Source organism: Bos grunniens, chromosome 2, assembly GCF_055505025.1.
Source record: "Bos grunniens cultivar Pamir isolate PY7600 chromosome 2, Bosgru_T2T1.0, whole genome shotgun sequence".
Lineage (NCBI taxonomy): Eukaryota > Metazoa > Chordata > Mammalia > Artiodactyla > Bovidae > Bos > Bos grunniens.
Genome location: NC_141166.1, coordinates 119,568,364 through 119,591,469, shown reverse-complemented (window position 1 = coordinate 119,591,469; position 23,106 = coordinate 119,568,364). Strand labels below are relative to the sequence as shown.

Below are 23,106 nucleotides of genomic sequence, written 5' to 3'. Positions count from 1 at the left end.
TTACTGTTCTCTTTATTCCCAAATTGTGTTTTCTAGGGGCCTGTTAACTTTTTTTTTTAGTATGGGCACCGGGTTTTGAATAGCTTTGAAATGTTTGGTTAATAGTTAAGCTAAGGAAACCTTTTTTTTTTTTCCTACCAAGGTGGAAGTAGAGAACACTGGCAGAACAAATATTAACTCTGTTTCTTTAAATCAAGCAAGCTTCTGGGAGAAAAATATCTTTTAAAAAGGGCAATTAAGTAAATCATTATTCTTTTCTTTTCCCCTCTTTGGCCTAAACACTGAATGCAAGGACTGAAATTCTCTGAAACTGGAGGGCAAAACATTTTGTGTCCTGGAGCTATAGAATTTGTACCAGCAGCTCGGCGTGTGGACCTCCTGAGTTGCTGTTTGCAGCCCCTTCAGGCGGGCCCATCCTGTGAGCTGCAGAGGAGAGGCCTAACGATAGAGCCAGAGGCCGCAAGGCCCCGCTGCTTTGATCTGTTCCAATAGAAGGTTAGTTGCCACTCTTTGGAAAAATGTGTCTTTTCAGATAGAATTTTTGTAGCAATTCTGCTAGAAATGCAGTATAAAAACTACCAGCAGAAATGTGTGTACCTCCTATATGCAGCTATTTTAATTAGTTATATTGATCCAAGCAATATGATTTAAAGCATAGTTTGAATGGGTTTTGTTGTTCGCTTCTTTCCCACTCATTGGGAATATTAAAATAATTATTTAAAATTAGGTGTTGTAACCAATCTTCTGCTGCTCTTTAAAAGGGGAAGAAATGTTGGCTCTTGGCCACACTGGCTTTTCTCTTTTACTTAATTTCTTCCATTATTCATACTAATAAAGCCATTAAAATTAAAATCTCATTGAAAAATGAGTGCTTCTACATTTCAGTCTATATACAAAAACAAAACAGCCTGAATACTAATCTATTCTAATTTGTAAAAAATGTAAAGACTTCAGTATATGATTCCTGTACATCTTTGTACAGACAAATATTCAAAACAGTGTCTCTGGGCAATGAGCTCTAAATTCTACCATTAAACAGTTACCATGCTGGATTAATTTCTCCTAATCCCATTTTCCTCATATAAGATGAAGGATAGACTCCTAAATTGTTTCCTGCTAAGAATTTATGGAATATAGTTCCTCTAGAAATATTCAGCAGTTTGAGAAACATAAGTTGTCTTTCCTAGGAAAGTCTGTATTTTTAGGAAAGTTTCTAAAATAAGTCATATTGCCAGTAGGTCCCTAGCATGCCATAAAGGGAGAGCAAGGAGTTCCTTGGTATCCTGTAACCGAAAAAGGCGTCAGACCTCATGAAAGCATCTTGACGCCATAGACAGGAGTCACTGGGCAAACGGAGCTCAGGACCATCTCTCTACGTCTTTTTTTGCCAGAAAATTTCGTCAGGCTACTGACCTCCCAATCCAGTCTCGACCTCAGACAATTTTAGTAAAGCCCTGTCTGGAGATAATTTTGGCCTCTCTAAAGACTTAGTAATTTAGGAATGAAGCATATGACATTCCCTTTTGATAAGTCAGGTGTATTAAAAACTATTTCAAAAACCTTGACAAAGCACCTGTCAGAGCTCTGTTTTCCTTTGTGTTTCCTTTTTAGTGTGGTCAGGCTAATCATAGTGGGTTACATTGGAAGAGCACTGTAACCCAGGAAAAACTTATTTAAATTAGCTTAAGAAGACAATTGCTTTTTAAGACTTTTTTGTGAATTAGTTGTCTTCTTTACTTAAATTCTGTAATTCTCAGATTTTTTGATGCTGCTTTGAAAAAGGATTGCAGCTAATGAAGTATGTCACGCGTTTAATCAAATTATATTTTGTACTCTGTAGTACATAAATCTTCCTGATATTTTTTCAGTGTTTAAATATAAGATGTTCAGTGCATGGACAAAATACTCAGATATAAATGAACCACCCCTGAGCTGTACGTACTGTTTTGCTACACATCCAAAAAGTCATCCGTTGCATCTTAGTACAAGATTCATCATCTTGTGTAGAAGCTGGCATATTACTGCTAAACCCAGAGGACACTGTGGCTTAAAATCTATCATGATGTGGCTTCACTGCTGTTCTGTGATGCAGCACTTCATTATTGCTTATAAACTTCAAGGTGGTACTCAGAAGGATTTATTTTTAAACTCACCGTTCTGCCAGGATGCTGCTACTATTGAAGCACTTTGGAGGGAAGCCTGAGCGGCCCCAGGGGAGATTCAGGCAGAAAACTGCCAACTGTCAGGATTTTAAAGACCCAGCGTTCTAAGATACACGTTTTTTCTCTTTGGCATCACTGGATTCTATGTCAGTCTCCTCTATCCACTTATGAAATTCATCAAGGAAGCATCAATATTAAAGGGAACTTTTATTTTCTCACAAATTATTTTGAGCAAAATCAAGCTGGTGGTAGAAAAAAATAACTTAAAAAAACTTATTTATCCTAAAAGTATGCAGACTTGACAGTATTTGAAGATGTTCTTATGGAGGAATTTTTCCTGTATGTATCAAAGTAGTTTACTAAAATTAATAACATCGAACACATTACTTTTTTAAAATGTCTATTGAAATGTAACATATAGAAAAGTGCACATACTGTAAATGTACAGTTGAATGAATGTACACAGACATGCACGCCTGGGAAACAGAACTAAACGGAACATCCCCAGCATCCCGGAAGACCCTTTCATACTCCTGTCCAGTCACCACACCCTAACCTCGTCCTACTCTTCCTACAAGAATACCCAGGACTCTAACAAACAGCATAGGCTAGTGTTGCCTGATTGTGTACTTTAAATAAACACTACCATACAGCATGTTGATATGCTTCTTTATTTTAGTTCTTTTTCTCAGCATGACATTTACAAGGTTTATTTGTTGTTTCATATCACCATGTACCATTTTTTCTTATTGCTATATTCCATTATGTGAATGTTAGGTTATGTGAAGATACCAGAATCATTCTTTTTATTGTTAATGGGTTAATTGTGAATTTTCAGTTTGGGACTATTATATACAGTATTGCTATGAATATTCTTATACAGATCATTTCTATTAGGTATATACTTAGAATTGCTGAGTCATAGCGTAAGCGTGTATTCAGTTTTAGTAGACATTGCTAAATCATTTTTCAACATAATTATAAAAATTTACACAACAAATAAGAGTTCTAGTTGTACCATATCCTCCTCAGAACTTGATAATCTTCTTTCTTCATTGTAACCATTGAAACAATGGTTACAACAAACATTGTAACAATGGTTACAATGAGGTATGAATAAATATCTCATAGTTTAATGAATATCCCTAAGGTCAGGAAGCAACAGTTAGAACTGAACATGGAACAACAGACTGGTTCCAAATAGGAAAAGGAGGACGTCAAGGCTGTATATTGTCACCCTGCTTATTTAACTTCTATGCAGAGTACATCATGAGAAACGCTGAGCTGGAAGAAGCACAAGCTGGAATTAAGATTGCTGGGAGAAATATCAATAACCTCAGATATGCAGATGACACCACCCTTATGGCAGAAAGTGAAGAGAAACTCAAAAGCCTCTTGATGAAAGTGAAAGAGGACAGTGAAAAAGTTGGCTTAAAGCTCAACATTCCGAAAACGAAGATCATGGCATCTGGTCCCATCACTTCATGGGAAATAGATGGGGAAACAGTGGAAACAGTGTCAGACTTTATTTTTGGGGGCTCCAAAATCACTGCAGATGGTGATTGCAGCCATGAAATTAAAAGACGCTTACTCCTTGGAAGGAAAGTTATGACCAACCTAGAGAGCATATTAAAAAGCAGAGACATTACTTTGCCAACAAAGGTTTGTCTAGTCAAGGCTATGGTTTTTCCAGTGGTCAGGTATGGATATGAGAGTTGGACTGTGAAGAAAGATGATCACCGAAGAATTGATGCTTTTGAACTGTGGTGTTGGAGAAGACTCTTGAGAGTCCCTCGGACTGCAAGGAGATCCAACCAGTCCATTCTAAAGGAATCAGCCCTGGGTGTTCTTTGGAAGGAATGATGCTAAAGCTGAAACTCCAGTACTTTGGCCACCTCATGCAAAGAGTTGACTCATTGGAAAAGACTCTGATGCTGGGAGGGATTAGGGGCAGGAGGAGAAGGGGATGACAGAAGATGAGATGGCTGGATGGCATCACTGACTCGATGAACGTGAGTCTGAATGAACTCTGGGAGTTGGTGATGGACAGGGAGGCCTGGCGTGCTGTGATTCATGGGGTTGCAAAGAGTTGGACACGACTGAGCGACTGAAGTGAACTGAACTGAATGACTAATAAAGTCAGGTGCTTTTTATATGTTTATAGGCTGTTTTAGTGTCTACTTTTGTGAACTGTCCATTCAAGTCTTATGCCCAGCTTTCCAACTGTGTTCTTTTTCTTACTGATCTGTAGGAGTTCTTTATTCTAGATTCAAGTCTTTTGTCAAAATGTGTATATTGTCAATATTATCTCACACTCTCTGAATGGTCTTCCCATTCCCTTGATTGTGTCTTATCCTTACATTCTTATTCTTAATAAACTATACTTATGTTTTTCATTCATAATTATCACTTTTTTGTTTACTGTTTAAGAAACTTTTGCTTACTCCAAGGTCACAAAGATGTTCTGCTTTTCTCTTTACTGTTGACCTTCTGATCCAGAAACAGTAAGAATTCCTGAGTGCCTAAGCAAGTTTTAAATTTTAACACATATTTCTATGCTTTTTGTTTATGCGGTCCCTTTCACCATTCTCCCATACCCACCTCTCAAAATATTAACCATTCCTCAGGTTTATCTTATGAGATAGTTCATCTATGGAAATATTTATGAACCCAGCTCCTAACCAGATCTAATTTCTTTCTCACTGGAGCCTCCTTAAAATTTTGTTAATAATATATGACCACTGACATATCTCACCTTTTATAAGTATTGATGGATTTAACTGTTTATGCTCTCCAGAGATATGGCATAGTGTCAGAGGGATAGGAATGGTTCCTAACTACAGTAACTGAAGCTTAATGAACACTTGATAGGTGTTAGGCACAGGGTTAAGTCCCTTGTATAGAAGGATCTCCATTAGTTCTCCTACTAGTCCTTCAATGCAGGTATAGGGGTCTACAGAAGTAAAATCACTTGTCTAAGGTCATATAGCAAGAAAATGGTAGTCCTGAAAGTCATCAGTGTTCTCCTGAATAGGTGCTTTTAGTGTATGCAAAACAGCGTTGCCTAAAGGATTTGCCATAGTATCGTGGTTATCCCAGACCCCTGTGAAAATAAAAAGGGTTGATTCATTCTCAAATTGAGGGGAGAAGCTATATCTCCCTAGACATTCATAGTACCTATTGGTGTATTAAAAACTCCAAAATGTTTTCTAGCAAAGAACCATTTCAGATTTTGTTGAAACCAGCATCTTCTCTATGTATTTGATGACAAGAATCTTTTCCACATAACTTTATAAATAGCCTACTCTTTGGAATAATGGCATGGGCTTTAGAGTTAAACAAACAAGAGTTTGGACTCTGGCCCTACCACATATTTAATGATCTTAATCACTCTAAGCCTTACCTTTCTCAACTGTATAATGGAGATAATAATGCCAACCTCATAGAGTTGTGTTATAATTTCATAAAATAAGGACCACAAATCACTAGCACAGTACCCAGCATAGAGTAGAATCTCATTAAATGGTAGTTATTATTTTTTTTATTATCTCTTTGCAATTAAATTCTGGCTCAATTTATACTTCCTATCAGCATTATGCCTGTACAGTTGATCTTCTATAAGTATTTACTGAATTAAATAATGCTGTTATTTGGGGAAGGTTATTTTTAGATAAATGTGTGATGGACAGGGAAGCCTAGCATGCTGCAATCCATGGGGTTGCAAAGAATTGGACACGATTTAGTGACTGAAGTGAACTGATAGAGCATTAAAAAATCTTACATATTTTAGTTATTTCAGTATTAATACTACATTGAGCTCAAATAAAAGTTTTAAATAGTTCCTAGATGCAAAGGAAATCCTAGATTTTAAATCTCATAGTTTGCTGATGTTTCTATCTACAACTAGAGATAGTGTCTATACAACTGAGATATCCTCAGATATTCAATTCTGTTACCATAGCATAGTAGTAAAAACAGAATTAAGTAGTCAACTTTCCTGGGTCTGAATCCTGGCTCCTTTTTGTACAAACTATGTGTGATTGGTCTTAACCTCTTTGTACCTCAGTTTCCCATCTATAAAATAGGGCTTAGTAACAGTAGTTTGTTCATGGGATTATTGTAAGTACCTTTGTGAACATAATTGTGCATATATTCATTTAATATGCATTAAGTATATATTTAATAATAATATATGAGTGATATGTGATATGATATAAATACATAATTTTATATGTAAATGAGTATATATGGATATGGTATACACTTATATGTAAAACACATATGTAATGTGCTAAGGATAGTGCCTAGTACAGACACTATAAAAATGTGATCCCTGTTACTACGCCGTGTGGCCTTTTCAGAAGCATAATCATTTATCAGTCACATACACTATTCACGTTGTTCCCTCCTCCACCCTTTGTTTCTTGTTTTTCTTACACGGCAGAATGATAAAACAATGGAAATGATGAGGAAAGGAGAGGAGGAGCTGTTGATTGGTGATTGTCCTGGCAAAAGGGAAAATTACTCAACATAAGGGGCACCAAAGCTAGAAAGGAGATGAAACAAAAATCTGAGTTTAGTGGAAAATCTGAAATGCCGCTCCTTTTAATTTCTTTAAAGAAATCTTTGTGAATTCTATAATCCACATTGTCTCCACCTAATAGATTTTTATAGTACGTGAACTCTTTTATTTCAGTACTCACTAAAGCAAGCATACATATTGTAATAATGGCATCAGAGGGAACTCCTGCTACAGGTTACAGACGTAGATTTTATTTCATTCTGTGAATGCTTCTCCAAGCAGATTTTCTTTGTCTCTGGCATACCCTCTAAAAATTAGGTGTTTGGTTTGTTTGTATTTTGTTCTATAAAGAAGAACCTCTAGCTAAAACCTGAATAGACCTTCAGAGGTCTGTTTCTAAAGGTCAAAGACTACAGCAGATATTTCCAGTATTACCAGGTCCTCAACTGAGGTTTTATTGTGCTGGATTATAGCATAATCCATTGACATAATAAGGCACCTATTATGTTACAGAGGCAGTAGTGAGTTGATTTTCACATATTATTGGTTTCACAGTACAATGAATACAACTTGGCTTTTACCATCAAAATGAAATTTTTGAGAGAGAGCTAACTGCATTCTTATGGGAGAATATATGGATGTGTGTAATTTCTACAGTGAGAGTGGTGACTGTTAGATCTTTGAGGTGTTCAAAGGAATTTGATATAAATAAATGTATATTTATAGTGTGATATAAAAAGCCTTATTTTCAAATAAGGTGGATCCCTATTATGACTCGATTTATTATGATGTATGTAAGATTATATACTAAGCTTTGATACAGAAATACACATAGGAAGTATTTTACATAAATGCCAAATTGTTGGTATAAAAGACAGTATTGGCTCTGTCCCATGAGAATAGCATCATAATAGGAACATTTTATACCACCCTTTGTGTTGAAATACCTGCTCATTATATTTTCAATCTTTTTGTTCCTCAGTGAGTTCTTGAGTTTTAGAAAAATTAAGCACTTTCTTGCAGGGTGCAATGCATTTTGGTCCAATTGCCGCTTGTGTCTCCCACTGACTTTTGGACATCCTGAGGTGAGGAGAAATGTTTCCCAGCAACAGCAGCAGCAGCAAAATCTGGAATAAGATGACAGAGGGGTCAAAACTCAAACTAACTTGTGTAAAATGTACAGTTTATTCTACTCATTTTGCATTTGCAGAAACATCCTTTGAAGCAATCAATTTTGGTAAAGTGATATTGAAGAGCAGGTTTTAAAAGTGAATACAGCAAGGTTGAGGTGAGGGAATTGATGAAAGCATAGTTAATATTTATTCCGAAGATCTACCAGTACTTTAAAACAATCTGTGTTTAACATGGCAAATTGTCTGTCATTAAAATGCTAATGAAATGGTAAACAACTGCTAAGTTTTTTATGCTAATGAATGGTGGCAGCTAAGTAGTTCTCAAGCCCTGTCTTTATTAGCAGAGAGATTTGATTGGATAAGGGGGATCATTGTGCATTCTGACCTTTGTTGATGCAGCAATCTGTTTGTCAAGTTCCATGCTGCAGTCTATTTGATTTGAGTTTGTTAGTACAAAGTGACTCTTGCAGGCTCTCGGGGGCCATGTATTACTGTGTTATCAGAGCCACCATTGTGGGCTTAGAGAAAGAATTTTGCTTCCCTTTGTGAGACCCACAGTGGCAAAATAATTATACATTTGTTCATTGGGCATGTTAAAAGACAGAAGTCGACTGAGTAAATGTTGAAGATCTAATTGGTTTTATTGAACGATTCATGCATCAGACAGCATCCCCGCAGTGAACAGGCAAAAGAACGGGAAGATTTTGCTAACCTAAAAATAACACACAATGTGAGAGTTGTGAGTTAACTTTTATTTGGGGCAAAATGAAGACTATAGCCCCGGAGACAGCAATTCAGATAGCTCTGAGAAACTACTTCCAAGAGGTATGGGGGAAAGTCAGTGCATATGTCCTTTTGGTGAAGGGGGAGTGCATGCAGTCACATAAATATTTTTTGCAGAAGGTTTCTGCTAGTCATGAGGAATCAACATCACCATGAAGGATTTTAGTGCTTTTCTAGTTATGAGGAGATGCAAGAATTGGCCTTATAGAAAATCAGGTCCTGAAAATGTCTGTCTGAAGACCTGTTCTGGCAGATTTTCTCAGAGCACAGAGCACGTCACTTCTACTCTCTACTCTGAGCTTCTTTCAGGGGGATGCTGCAAGTTAGCACCGACAGCCAGCACCTGATTTAATCCTTGTAGAGGAGGATGGCAAGTGCCAACGGCAAATGACAATTTGTAGTTGATGATTTTTAAAGGCATGGCAAGAAAAGCATAAACAAAAGGGATTATTTCAAACCTAAATAACCTATCTATGGGGGACAGAAGGGGTCTGTGTGAAAGATTACCGCATCTTCCTTTAGTTGATGGAGAGGGCCCATGTGACCAGTTGCCTCACTGGTGCTCACCAGAAGATCCCACCGTAACTGGTTAGGATTACATTCTTGGGTAGGTTTACATTCCTAGGTTGTAACTGCAGTTAGGTTAGGTACTAGCACAAGTGACTCCATTTTAGGTCTTTTCTTTTTTAACAGGCAGCTATAAGTACACTGTATACTTTTATACTTTAGGCTTTTGACAACTATAATAGCTATAAATTGTAAAAGGCCATTGATCTAATATAAGAAATATCTGTCTTTCAACTTAGCTAAGATTTTGAAGCAAAGCTTTTAAGATAAATATTTTAGTAAATGCCTCTGTTGCATTTGACACATTGATATAATACATCATCTTGGATCTACAAGCTCTGAAGTTAGCAAGGAATGTAACATTACCTAATCAGAAGAATGATGTGTAATTAAATGCAGGTGGTTATGTGAATGCCCGGTTGAGATCGAAGTATTTACTTTGTAGGGCCTTGCACATCACAGACAGTCAAAGATATATCAAATAAAGAAGGAACTTTTTTAAGTGAAAAAAATATATAGAGTATTTACTTTGACGTTAGGGAAAAAAAGAACATCTCTGTTTGATCTATACTTTTAGCTGATTCTCTGTTTGCTGAGTCCTACTCTATATTCCCTAATGCATGGATTGACCTAAAGACTTGCCATTAGGGATAAATGCTTTAGACGCCCTTCTCATTTTTCCTGTTTTTAGGATCAATGTAAATAAGGAATGACAGTCTTTTAACACTATTGCCAATAGTGTTCTGGAATGATTTGAAAAATGATGCAGAGTTTATTAAGGAAATTCATTACCAAAAAAAAAAAATCACTGAAATAAAAATTTTAGCTATTCTGAGACACTATGAAAAAAGACTGATGGAAATTTTAATAGTCAGAGCATTTTCCCATGTTGTTCATTTCTCCTTGAAGTCAACGGGCAATTTTAGGCATGTAATTATTTGTGGTCCTATAGGACTTCCCTCGGAGAAGGCAATGGCACCCCACTCCAGTACTCTTGCCTGGAAAATCCCATGGATGGGGAAGTCTGGTGGGCTACAGTCCATGGGGTCTCTAAGAGTCGGACACGACTGAGCGACTTCCCTTTCACTTTTCACTTTCATGCATTGGAGAAGGAAATGGCAACCTACTCCAGTGTTCTTGCCTGGAGAATCCCAGTAATGGGGGAGCCTGGTGGGCTACTGTCTATGGGGTCGCACAGAGTCGGACACGACTGAAGCAACTTAGCAGCAGCAGCAGCAGCAGGACTTCCCTGGTAGCTCAGCTGATAAAGAATCTGCCTGCAATGCAGGAGACACCAGTTCAATTCCTGGGTTGGGAATATGCCCTGGAGAAGGAATAGGCTATCCAGACCAGTATTCTTGGGCTTCCCTGGTGGCTCAGATGGTAAAGAATCTGCCCACAATGCGAGATACCTAGGTTCAATCCCTGGGTTGGGAAGAGTCCCTGAAAGAGGGCATGGCAACCCACCCAGTGTTCTTGCCTGGAGAATCTCCATGGACAGAGGAGCCTGGTAGGCTACAGTCCATGGAGTTCCAAAGAGTCAGACATGACTGAGTGACTAAGCACAGCACATTATCAGCATGTCAGAGAAAACTGGAACCTTCATACACTGCTGCTGCTGCTGCTAAGTTGCTTCAGTCGTGTCCGACTCTGTGCGACCCCATAGACAGTAGCCCACCAGGCTCCCCCGTCCCTGGGATTCTCCAGGCAAGAACACTGGAGTGGGTTGCTATTTCCTTCTCCAATGCATGAAAGTGAAAAGTGAAAGTGAAGTCACTCAGTCGTGTCCGACTCCTGGTGACCCCATGGACTGCAGCCTACCAGGCTCCTCCGTCCATGGGATTTTCCAGGCAAGAGTACTGGAGTGGGGTGCCATCGCCTTCTCCCATACACTGCTAGTGGTAGTATAAAATGGTTTGGCCATTTTGCAAGACAGCCTGAAAGTTCTCCAAAGGTTAAACCATTTGACTATCATATGACCCAACAATCTCCGGTTCCACTCTTAGGTGTGTATCTAAGTGAACTAAAAACATTGTCACACAAAAATTTATAAACAAACGTTCATATCAGCATTATTCATAATGGCCCCAAAGTGGAAACAGCCCAAATATCCATCAACTGATGACTAAATAATAAAAAATGGTACATCTACAATAGAATATTATTAATCATTAAAAAGGAATGACATTCTGATACATGCTACAACATGAATGCATCTTAAAAGCATGCCAAGTAAAAGAAAACAGTCACAAAAAACCTCATATCATATGATTTCATTTATGTGAAATGTCCAGAAAAGACAGATCTGTAGAGACAGAAAGTAGATCAGTGGCTACCAAGAGCTGGAGGCATTGGGAGAAAGTGAGAGTGACTGCTGATAAATATGGAGTTTCTTTTAGGGATCATGAAAATCTAATATTGATTATGGTCCTGGTTGCACAGGACTCTGAATATCTGAAAATCATTAAATTGTGCACTCTAAGTGTGTGAATTTTATCTTCACATGCCTGTCATATTTTGTTTAAAAAGGGCATATCAGAGCCTGTCTCCCAGAGAGCCACCTGCACCAGCAGTTACTGATCTACAGTATGTAGAGACTACAGACTAAAGAAAAACATGTGTTAATGGTGGAAAGGAGTGTTTTAAGTCTCCTACAGACAGGTTATACCAGCTATATAAAGACAACTAATAGAATTGTTAAAGGGATAGTTACTAAAATAATACAAGGCTTATTAGAAATAAAAGGTGAAATAAAAAATTTGGTTCCAACTCCTCTGTGTCCCTCCAAAACCTTGCCACATCATCACCCTGTTTGGATTCTCTAACTCTCCAGTGTCTAGACTAAGGACAACCTTCTAATTGTGTTTTTAGAGAACAAATTGTCCAAGTGATAACTTTCTTGGAAGTAGACCATAACTATGAGTCCAGGGTTTCTTCCTTGGGTGAAAACCCTATGCCTATCTCTGATTTGCATAAAATGCTCCCACTGGCCAGTCAATAATTATGAACAATAAAGAGCATCTGGCTTCAGGAGGCTCCTCCCCTCCTCTCGCCTACATTTTTTGGCCAGTTGGAGGCAAGAGTTGAACAAGAGGATGATATTCTGCCTCACATGCCAGCAGGGTCTGTGTACTGTGTATTTCAGCAGAGTCTTAGCAGCCCTGGCCTTTACCATAGGGAAGCATCGTGTATCACTGTCTTAGACATTGAGCAAGAAGACCCTTTTTAACAGTATTTTCTCCTCCTGTGCCATTTGCTGACTGCCAGCATAACTCTGTGGTGGTTTAGTTGCTAAGTCATGTCCAGTGACTTAGCATAGCTCTTGCTTGCAGGTTGCAGCTCAGCGGTCTTCTTTTTGTGCTTTAAGTTGGGGAGGGAGATGGATGTGAGCAAGAGGTTACATTCATTTTTGTTTTGTTCTTGGCAGGCAGTACATGCCATACTACTACCCTTCCTGCTCTTGTGCGCACACCTACCCTGATGATGCAGCCTTCACTGGATATCAAACCGTTTATGTCATTTCCAGTGGACAGTAATTCTGCTGTTGGGCTCTTTCCAAATTTTAACACAGTGAGTACATGCATTTTTATTTTATTAATCTTCTCCTCAATCTCTTTCATTACAGTTGTGAATAAGCAGTAGATGGGACCTGTGCCCAAGTGTATAATTTTATACCATATATTGGTTATACAACTCAGCTGTATTATGCAAGATAATGCTTCACCCATGAGAATTAGTCCAAACAAAGCCAGCATATTTACTTTACAAATATTTATTCAGGCAACTTTCACCTGTTGCTTTGGGCAATTTTGATAGACTTTTCAGGGACTTCAGAACCTATGTTATTTTGGGGATGCTGTTCCCATGCTCAGGAGCACAATTTAGAGATCTCAAGTCATATTGATTTTTCCTTGCTAGTAGAAGGGAAAAAAAAGTGTATGTTTCAGCTCTCTGGGGACATTTTTATTTGGAAGATTTTTTTAGATAAAGACTCTTACACAAACAAAAATTTTATTTGGAAGCTATCAAAGATTATGTGAATCTGATGCTATTAGTAAAAAGAAAAAATTCACTTTATATCTACATGTTAGTTGTCCACATGATACTTTAACATTCCTTTTAAAACATGATAAATATTAGTGAATTACCTGTAATTGCCAATGTTCTTTATTCAGGGCAGCTAGCCTTTTATCTGAATGAAAGACAGTTTTTATAGATATGCCACGTGGAGCATGACACCCTTCAACAATAGAATTCTGCCCAAAATCTGCCCATAGCCAACTTCTAAGCTTACAGTAAAAGAAAAGGTTAACCAATTCAGATAATTGCATAAATTATGTCTGTTCAGTCAATGAATACAGTGGGTTGGGGCATGATGGTCTACATGAATGATCCAGCATTATAGAATAGAAGCTACCATCATCAAGAAAAAGAACTGCATTATCAGTATCACCAGACAGGGGACATCTGAAGCACTGCCAAATATTTCCTTCTGCAGATTTATCTTCTGTATGAAGTGAAAACAGCAACAGGACTTTTCCTCAAGGATTGTAAATAAAATCTGCTGACAGGCCTTCTGTCGTAACTTAGGCCTGCTAACGTAATTAAAGGGTCATTAGTCAGCCAGCTTTTTAAAGAGCACCGGCCTTGACTTAGCAAGTAAATGGTTGAATGTTTTCATCTTCTTGGGGTTTTTCAGACACAAGTCACACAATTTTTTTTAAAGGCCTAAAATGGTGAACACTGTTTCTGGTGAAGTGGAGCAGCTCAGTAAGATAAATCACACCTGGCCTGCTCACATTAATCCATCAGGAGTGACCATGCCAAAGCAACATGTTGTGCCATTTCAGCGAATGAACTGAAGCACGCCTGTTCTATCCTCTGTCTAAACATGGGTGATGCATTCCAGGCATAATTGAATTAAGCTGTACTTCTGAAAACGTTTATTAGATATTCATGTTTTGATTACTGTATTTTTGAAAGACAGCATTTATAACCACTGCAGAAGTCCAGTCACTGTCAGAAAGCAGAATTGAAAATGTGAGTAAGCATAAATGTCTCCTACGGTGGTTTACCTCTCTGTATTTTTTTTTTTTAACACAAGTAGTAATTATTTCAAAAATTCAAATAAAACATTAACGTTCAAAGCAAAATGTCAAAGTCACCATTCCTTATTGCTGTAGACACACTCCCTTCACTAGAGAAAAGTGCTCTCTGCGGCTGGCATGCATTCTTCCAGCCCCTTCTAGAAGTATGTTATGTACATATATAACAGGAACCTACCATCTGATTAGTGCTGTTCTCTAAGTCACTTTTAGAGAACTTCTAAATGTCTTACATATACTTCTCTGTTTTTAATGGCTGTAAAGCAACAGTGGAAAGAATATTTTATAAGTTAAAAAAAAAAAACAGCCTTATAGTGGCTTGTTAATGTTGTGTAGGGCTTACAGATGCACTGATGTTAGTCACAGTCATGCCCAGCTCTTTGCAGCCCCATAGATCCCACCAGGCTTCTCTGTCCATGGGATTCTCCAGGCAAGAATACAGGAGAATCTTCCTGACCCAGGGATCGAATCCAGGTCTCCTGCATTGCAGGCAGATTCTTTACTGTCTGAGCCACCACAGCAATTAACCATATGATATGTTAATATTTGGGAGGAGGCAATGGCACCCCACTCCAGTACTATTGCCTGCAAAATCCCATGGACGAAGGAGCCTGGTAGGCTGCAGTCCATGGGTCGCACAGAGTCGGACACGACTGAAGTGACTTAGCAGCAGCATATTAATATTTGAGAAAATCCAAGGAATAATTGTACTAGTAGAATTTCATTGTTTTTTCTTCTTGCTGCCGCTACTGCTGCTAAGTCGCTTCAGTCGTGTCTGACTCTGTGCAACCCCATAGATGGCAGCCCACCATGGTCCCCCGTCCCTGGGATTCTCAAGGCAATCACACTGGAGTGGGTTGCCATTTCCTTCTCCAACTTTCAAATGAAAATATTTTTTCCCGAAAGTGAAGAATATAGCAAAGAACTGCCTGATATGATCATTTTATTCTCTCTATATTATATCCAAGGCATTTATTGGATAGAGAGTTCTTCTGGTAATGTATTAAAAATTAAGTCATTTAATTTTTAATTGAGACCCTCTATCATCTTGCAAAAAAAATTGAATTTATGGGATCATTGGGTTACCTATGATTTTTCACTGATTTGAAGTTTCAATTACTCTAATCCTTTTCCAATCGTCTCTTCCATTCCAATGTCTAATTCACCCAACAGACTTCCCAGGGCAATTTCACAGAAGTCACTGTCCACACTTTCCTAGGAAAATAGTTTTACATCACTACTAATAATTATACTGGATTATTGTATTTTGAGGTGTTTTACATTCTTCAAAGGACTCAGACCTTAGAACATTTTAATCGACCATGATTATTATTCCTATTGTCTACATGAGGCAAAGGCATTAGTGAAGGAAGAACTGAGTGTTGAATTACAATCTTCTAACTTCAAAATTGATGTTCTGGCTCTTCAGTGTCCTGGATTCTTTTGGTCCACGTCACCTCCCACCTCATTCAGTGTGAACAATGCTCAATCAGAAATCTTCTGTGCTCTTTTTGGCATCTTGGTAGACAATTTTCAGCAGAAAGAGGAAAGGATTTTTTTTGAATGTGTAAAATAGACCTCTGCAAACAATATCTATGAAGCGGGATGTATTTTAAAAAGTTATAATTTCTTATTAGCAAATTTTAAAAGTATATTCTACTCAGTAGTCTATGCGCTCTTTGAGAACCAACATGAATGCTACCATAATCACTTCATTTTTAAATCAAGAATAATATTAGTAAATATAAGAAATATATTTTAACCCATAACTATTATCAGAAGAATGAACACTGTACTCTGAGACCATGGCTGAAAGCTTTTTAAATTCCAAGTTTTGCTATTTTCTCTAAGTGGATTTAAAATACATATGTGAAGTAATGATTTCCTCCTGTTTTTATAGTGGAGTATGATACTGTTACACAATAAACACAGCAAGAATGAAATGGGATTCTGTCATATCTGAAAGCAGAATAGGTGGCTATTCTATGCTAAATTGTATGCAAAGGAGATACATGCTTCACAGGATTCGTTTAGTGGCCATCTTCCCTTACAACTGACAAAATCTCTCTCAGTGTTTATTGGTGAGAATAAGCAAAAAAATTCAAGAACACTTTTGAAGGGGAGTTCTGAGGAGACATGCTAGGGAAAATGGGGTTTGGCTCACTGATGTTTTGTGGTGGACTGTATGTCAAAGGTACGTGTCTGGAGAATAAGGACGTTAACTCTGCTCTTCAGGAGTTGGACTTCACAGAGGGACTGTTTGAGCCTCTGACGGGTGAAAGACTGAGCAAACCAAAATGTAAATTTTTAAAGGTCTTGACCTTTTTATCTAAAGCTTGATAGGCTTTCCTGCCAGGCAAGTCACTGAGGCTCACTTCCGCCATGCTACCCAGCCTTCGTTTATTTGTCATTCGGGGGCCAACACAGATAGCACCTCCTTCACGGGAGACTTTCTATGACTCTTCCAGTCTGACTTAAGTGCCCATCCTCTGTATTCCCAAAGGAACTCCCAATTGCACCATCTTCTCCCTGATTAACCATCAATCTTCACTGGAATGTCAGACTCTTGAGAACAGGGGCTATATTTTGTTTATCTTTGTATGCTTGGTGTCTGGCACAGCTGCTCAATAAAACTTTTTGAAGGAAGGATAGAGGAAAGGGCTCTAGTTTCTCAGTTTTCAGTGTCCCTGGTACCCCATCTAGCAAAGGCAATTTCAGCATTTCTGAGCCTTAAAGACAAGGTGATAAGAGTAGGTGTTTACTTTTATTTTCCTGAGAATTTTCATCCTTTTTTAGTTGAAAAGGAGTAATTGGATATAAACTTTTCTCTAGCTATAGTTCTGGCTTTCTCTGTGTGGATGTTATGGAAACTCTACAAATATCAACTGCATTCTTTGTCCTAGGTCCTAGTCTTAGGAGCATTTAGTTTAAAATCAAGATCATTAGTTATAGAATTAACATTCCATATTAAAACATAATATATGAACTAAAGAGTACTGGGTTTGGGGAAGGAGATAAACAAAAAATTAAAACAAGAGTACCATAGTGCCCAAGAAACTTATAAGAAATAGAATTAATAAGTAAGAAAAGGCAAGAAAATATAATGCTGCTGCTGCTGCTAAGTCACTTCAGTTGTGTCCAACTCTGTGCGACCCCATAGACAGCAGCCCACGAGGCTCCCCCGTCCCTGGGATTCTCCAGGCAAGAACACTGGAGTTGGTTGCCATTTCCTTCTCCAATGCATGAAAGGGAAAAGTGAAAGTGAAGTCGCTCAGTCATGTCTGACTCTTAGCGACCCCATGGACTATAGCCCACCAGGTTCCTCCATCCATGGGATTTTCCAGGCAAGAGTACTGGAGTGGGGTGCCGTTGCCTTCTCCAAGATAATATAATAACCCCCCCAAAATAGATAAAGTTAAAATAGTTACTGAACTTTATATTGTTCAAGAAAGGCCAGAAAGAATGAATTTTTGCATCCTAATAGAACTATTTTCTTTGTTATTCACTTTACTTCAATTTGCAAAGTACTTCATGGCCATCCTTTAATTTTTGAGCATGATTTTTTTTAGCTGCCAAATGTATATAATTATTTCTTCCTATTAGAATCAGAATCTCCCAATTATTTATTGTGGATTCCATTTTAATCTTCCTCTTACCTGGATTAATACTTGGTATTTAATACTTGGTATTCTATATCTGGATAATACATGGTTATCCTTAATAAGAGACATCTTCAAATTTTAAATAAGTTGCATACTTACCATGATGGATCATGTCAACTTAATATGATAAAATAGGTCCATTTTGTAGGCATACCTATATACATGCTGTTATCGACTGAATATGTCCTCCTCCCCAAATTCACATACTGAAGCTCTAACACCTGATAATACTTAGAAATTGGGCCTTTGAGAGATGATTAGTTAGATGAGGTCTTGAGGGTGGTGCCCTCATAATGTGATTAATGCCCTTTTAAGTAGAGACACCAGAAAGCTATTCCTTTATCTACCATGTGAGAACATGGTGAAAAGGAAGCCATCTGCAAGCAGAAAGACAGCTCGCTGGTGGCCTTGATCTTGGGCTTTTAGCCTCCAAGATTTTGAGAAATTTATTTCTGTTGTTTCAGCCACCCAGTCCATGGTATTTTGTTATGGCAGCTCAAGCAGACTAAGACACATATGCAGTCTATATATTGTTTTTGTTTTTGTTGTTATTCATTTGCTAAATCATGTCCAACTTTTTCAAGTTTCTTTTTGACAGTCACATATTAGATATATGCACAGATATATTTGTGTGATGCTCCAGAGCTATAGCTATAATCAAGAGCCCCCGTAAGACCAGAGTCGTCTGTCAGTTTCTCTGCTGATTGGCAATGTTTTCCATGCCTGTTTATTTCAAATGTCTTTGTGAGTCCTGCCATGTTTTTGCATCTCCTCCAGGAAAGGATATGCACAATGAGGGTCACTGATACTTTATTGCAAGAGGCTCAGTGATCTTATTTTTGTGAAAAAAAAATGGATTTTTATTACCTACCTTGAATTTATTTTTTTCCTGACTCATGAACAAACATGCGGAGAAGAATAAAGATTATTTCTATTATATAAAGTCCCAAATTGCTATATGATTCTTTGAACCATCCATAACAAGTTGTGGAATGAGAAATGTGTTTACCATTTATTTTATCGTTCTAAATTCTTTGAGATTCTGGATCATTCATAGTTTGTGATTTCAATGACTATTTAAAATTTTTATTTCTTTTAGTAGAAATAATCATATATTTATCAAGGAGGTCCAAAATAAATCAGGAATCAAACTCACATTCACTTTGCTGTGAATTCATGCCATGCTTCTCATGAGATGTTACTGTAAGGAAACCTGAAGTAAGCTAGAACATTCCATTTTTAACCTGCCTTTAAAATCTATATCAATTTAATGAAGTCCTTAGATTGTGTTCAAATATCCCATTTCTCTTTTCACTCTTGGAATCCTTTTAGAATATATAGATATTATTGATATGGTATGTGTATATCCATGTATGCTTACATAATGTGTGGCCATATATGTGCTCTGTCCTTAATGAAATTACTTGTCCAAGGCATCCAAGGAAAAAAACATGCATTCACAACCAGTTGTAGAATGTCTACATGTGCCAGTCTTTGTGCTAAGGAGGAGTAATAGTGAATAAGACAGAAGCTGCTTTCACTGTCTGGTAGATACTACTTCTTCCTCTTGTTTAATTTGTCATCAGATAACAGAGGATTCTGCTTATAATGAATAGTGAAGTCAGTTGATAAAAGCTGCCAGAAACATCAGGTTAAGACCTTGATGGACCTTTACAGGGTCAGGAATCACAAGGTTTCAGGAGCATGTGAAAAGAGGGACCCATAGTTCCACCATGCTGTGTCCTCTTTCGTGTCCCTTTCATTATCCTAGCCTCAACCTCACATGGCTCTGGAGCCTCATCTTCAGTGCTAGAGTTTCAAGGATTATGTGTACTTGGAGGGCACATCAGATTTTCTGGCAAGACAGATCTTCAGTCTTGGAGCTGTCCCAGGTCAGCATTTTTTAGAGTAGAGTCAACTTGGCAAAAGTGTCTGTGTCAGGCCCTCTTTTTAAAAAATGTGTCTTATTCTTAACTAATCTCCAGCTAAATAAAAGAAGAAACCAACAACAACCTTGTTCCTAGGTTCTTGCAGTGACCAAGCCTTTTTAATACCTGTGGTAAAGTAGGAGAGCTTAATAAATACAAAATGTGGCAGAATATTATTGTACAAAACATTGCTTCCAGCCCACAAGCAGTATTTCTAAATCAGTTACTCTCTAAACAATCATTGATGATGGTGTTCCTTGAGAAACCTTTATCAAAAGCTTGGGGACCCACCAATAGCACAGACTTTTTTTTTCTTCTCTCTAGATTCTTATATTCAGAATTAGATCTCAAATCTCTTTGGGGAAGGGAAAAACATGTTTTAGAATATTCTAATCCCTGTATTTTTTATAGTGGCTTTTGAGGGTACTAAAGATGAATTGGAGTGCTATTTAGCAATCTGTGAAGTTTCAACATCTTTGCGGAGATCAGTAGGGATCTTGGAAAAATACTTTTTTTTCACAGGTTTAGCTGTCAATTTAAGTTTTCTTACCTTCCTTTGTACATTCTGATGCTTGAGACAACATGAAAGAACATAAATTATGTGAATGATACCTTATTTTCATGGAATTCTAGTATCAGAGGGCTTTAGTGTATTTTAAAGGCATTCTACAATGAATTTTTTTTTTAACTTTACAATATTGAATGAAATTTTTTTAACACACCTATATTTAAAATAGACTACGTGTGTCTTTGTGGTACCCTTTTTGCAGAGCAGAAGGTTGTAGAATATAATCTAGTCTTCTTATTTCTTCCTATAGACAGCTCTGCCAATGAAAAGAGGGCAAGTAAAAACTATCAGACAGGCAAGAGCTGGTTTTCCACCCTACGGTATCCTGAATTTAAATGTGTGTATTTCTCACAGGTTGTTCATATGGGGCATACTATTTAAAGTATCCAGTAAATCCTCATGGCTCCTAACATCGGGCTTTGCAGGATATTCTATTCAGAAGATGAATTTGTCTTGTCAGTCTCATACTTGTTTTCTCTTATTAGGGACAGTTTCTAGAGCCAAGTGAAGATCTGAGAGGTAGAGCAGGAAATATATGTGTTCTCTTTCACAGGCTTGTGATTTACAGATAATTAGATATATACAGAAAGTCTCCAACAATTCAAAACTTGTATGTGGGTCTAATTTCTTTGTTTTCCTTATGTAGACATCAAGTTTCCATAGTATGTAAAAGGGTTAATTGTCATGATAATCAAATCCACAAAATGTCCATTTCCAAAATGAGCTGAAGCTATTAGATGCTAAAATGATTACTAAGAGCCATTATCGCATGATACATACTTAAGTTTCAACTTTGAAGTACTTACCTTGTAAAGGAGACAGTGGCATTCATTCATTTAGTCAGTCAGTCAGTCAGCATTGATATCCCACTTCCTCCCCAAAACCACTTGGAACATCCCCTCTGATCTGAGAAATAAGGCTTCTTGACATGTTCCAAAGTGAGTCTTCTAACAGTCCTGCCTGGCCTTGGACTCTACTTTGTGCCACCCTGGGGAGCAGGAACCAGAGTGGAGGGGAGAAAAAGGAAGAGCGGGCTATTTCATTACATAGGGAAGCAGCACTTGACAAGAGTCAGAACACCGCAATGGACTTGTTTTCTTTGATCTTGAAAAAAGCAACTTGGTTCTACTTTCCCTCAATCTAAAACTAGGGGATGATTAATACCTCCCTAGTCTATATCATGACATCACGAAAATTTGAGTTATTATATTTATGGAGTATTGAGGATATGACTGACGATTGAGAAAATTTCTGGAATTTAGTGGATGTGAAAAAACTGAAGCAATATAACATACCACCATCCTATTTTTAGTAATTTAAAATACCCATCAATTTCAAATGAGATGTTTATGAGGTGATTCCCAAACAGAAAAGCTGTATTCTTATAAATAATATAAATATTTTTATTAATATTTCTATCTCTTTGATCTCATCTTCTTAGCCAGTTACCTTAAATAAATCAAGATACGTTTATCCCTGGGGCTAGAATTGTGCGTTAGAGCAATCCTAACTAAGGTCAATGCTAAGAATATGGCTAAGACCTCATTTGTGAGTTTTAAATTTACAGTCATCTTGAAGAAGTCATGTCTGGCACTAAGCAGGTGCTCAATTTATGTTAGCTCGAATGCTATAAAAGTAGTGCATACTTAAAGACCAGAATCATCTGACGGCCTGAAAACAAGGAAGAGGAATAATGAATTTTGAGCAGTGCTGGGGAGAAGGTATATTAAGTGGAGGTTGGGAATAACCACAACTAGTTTGGCTGGATTCCTTTTTTCTCCATTTATCTTCAATAATATTTAGATTTTAAAGGCCACGCATAAAGATATTTTGAGCCCAAAAACTTTGCACCGTGACACATGGTCATTGACACCAAAGACACAAAGATGTTTTCTGTTATATTTTCACACTGCTGTTGACTTCCAAATAGAGAACCTTTATTCTCACATTATTTATTAATCAAACTGGTGTTAGTTAAAATGGAAATTAAACATATTTTAAACTCAAAATAGTCCACATGTTCATTTATCCTTCTTGTATTGATAAAGGAAGTATATTCTAAACATTCTTTGGATCTTTGACCGTTACAGAACTCTCTTCACCATACTGCCTTCTTTTTTTATTTAATTTGCCAATTTAATTTGAATTTAATTTGCCAGTCATACGAGAAGAACCCATGCAACCTGTGCAGTAATACCTAATTGTAAATTCAGTGTGACATCTACCTGTAAACTCAAAGCTTCCTCAAATACGACCAGTAGGTTTATACTCTATTCCCAAATATTATATAGCCCTTAAAGATATGTACATATGTATGAAAACTGTTCTTTCTTAGAATATAAACATTAGCCTAAATAAAACTTTAAAAGTATACAAGCCAAGATATTCTAGCTCCATAGCTATCAGGAATAGCAGAGAAATGTATCAATCTGTAGACTTCTGGGGCAGGAAGGGAGGGATTAAAACAGATACATTTTAAATCAGTTCCTTCCTAAAAGAACTTTCTAGAAAGAGCCTGTGGCACATAGCTCATCACTTCTTGTGCAATCAGACCCTCCATTGTCTTCTGAGAGAGCTGCCACTTCACAAGACCAGCCCCTTAAATGGATGAGTAGCCTCTGAAGAAGAATTGTGACAGCCAGATGTGGAGTTCTTTGAAGCTACACTTTCTGGGGA

The 23,106-nt window shown here is 37.5% G+C and overlaps 1 protein-coding gene across 11 annotated transcripts in view; it reads left to right on the top strand.

Annotated features, from left to right (window-relative positions):
- Positions 1-23,106, top strand: part of ZNF385B (zinc finger protein 385B) — a 491,813-nt gene that overhangs the window by 373,429 nt on the left and 95,278 nt on the right. For 9 of the 11 annotated variants that reach the window (XM_086361045.1, XM_086361044.1, XM_086361047.1 and 6 more), the window contains one exon: positions 12,595-12,737. In XM_086361045.1, the coding sequence (XP_086217171.1) occupies positions 12,595-12,737 (143 nt within the window). Of the gene's footprint in view, positions 1-292; positions 496-12,594; positions 12,738-23,106 lie in introns of all 11 variants that reach the window. The other 2 variants (XM_086361049.1, XM_086361051.1) reach the window with 1 other exon arrangement.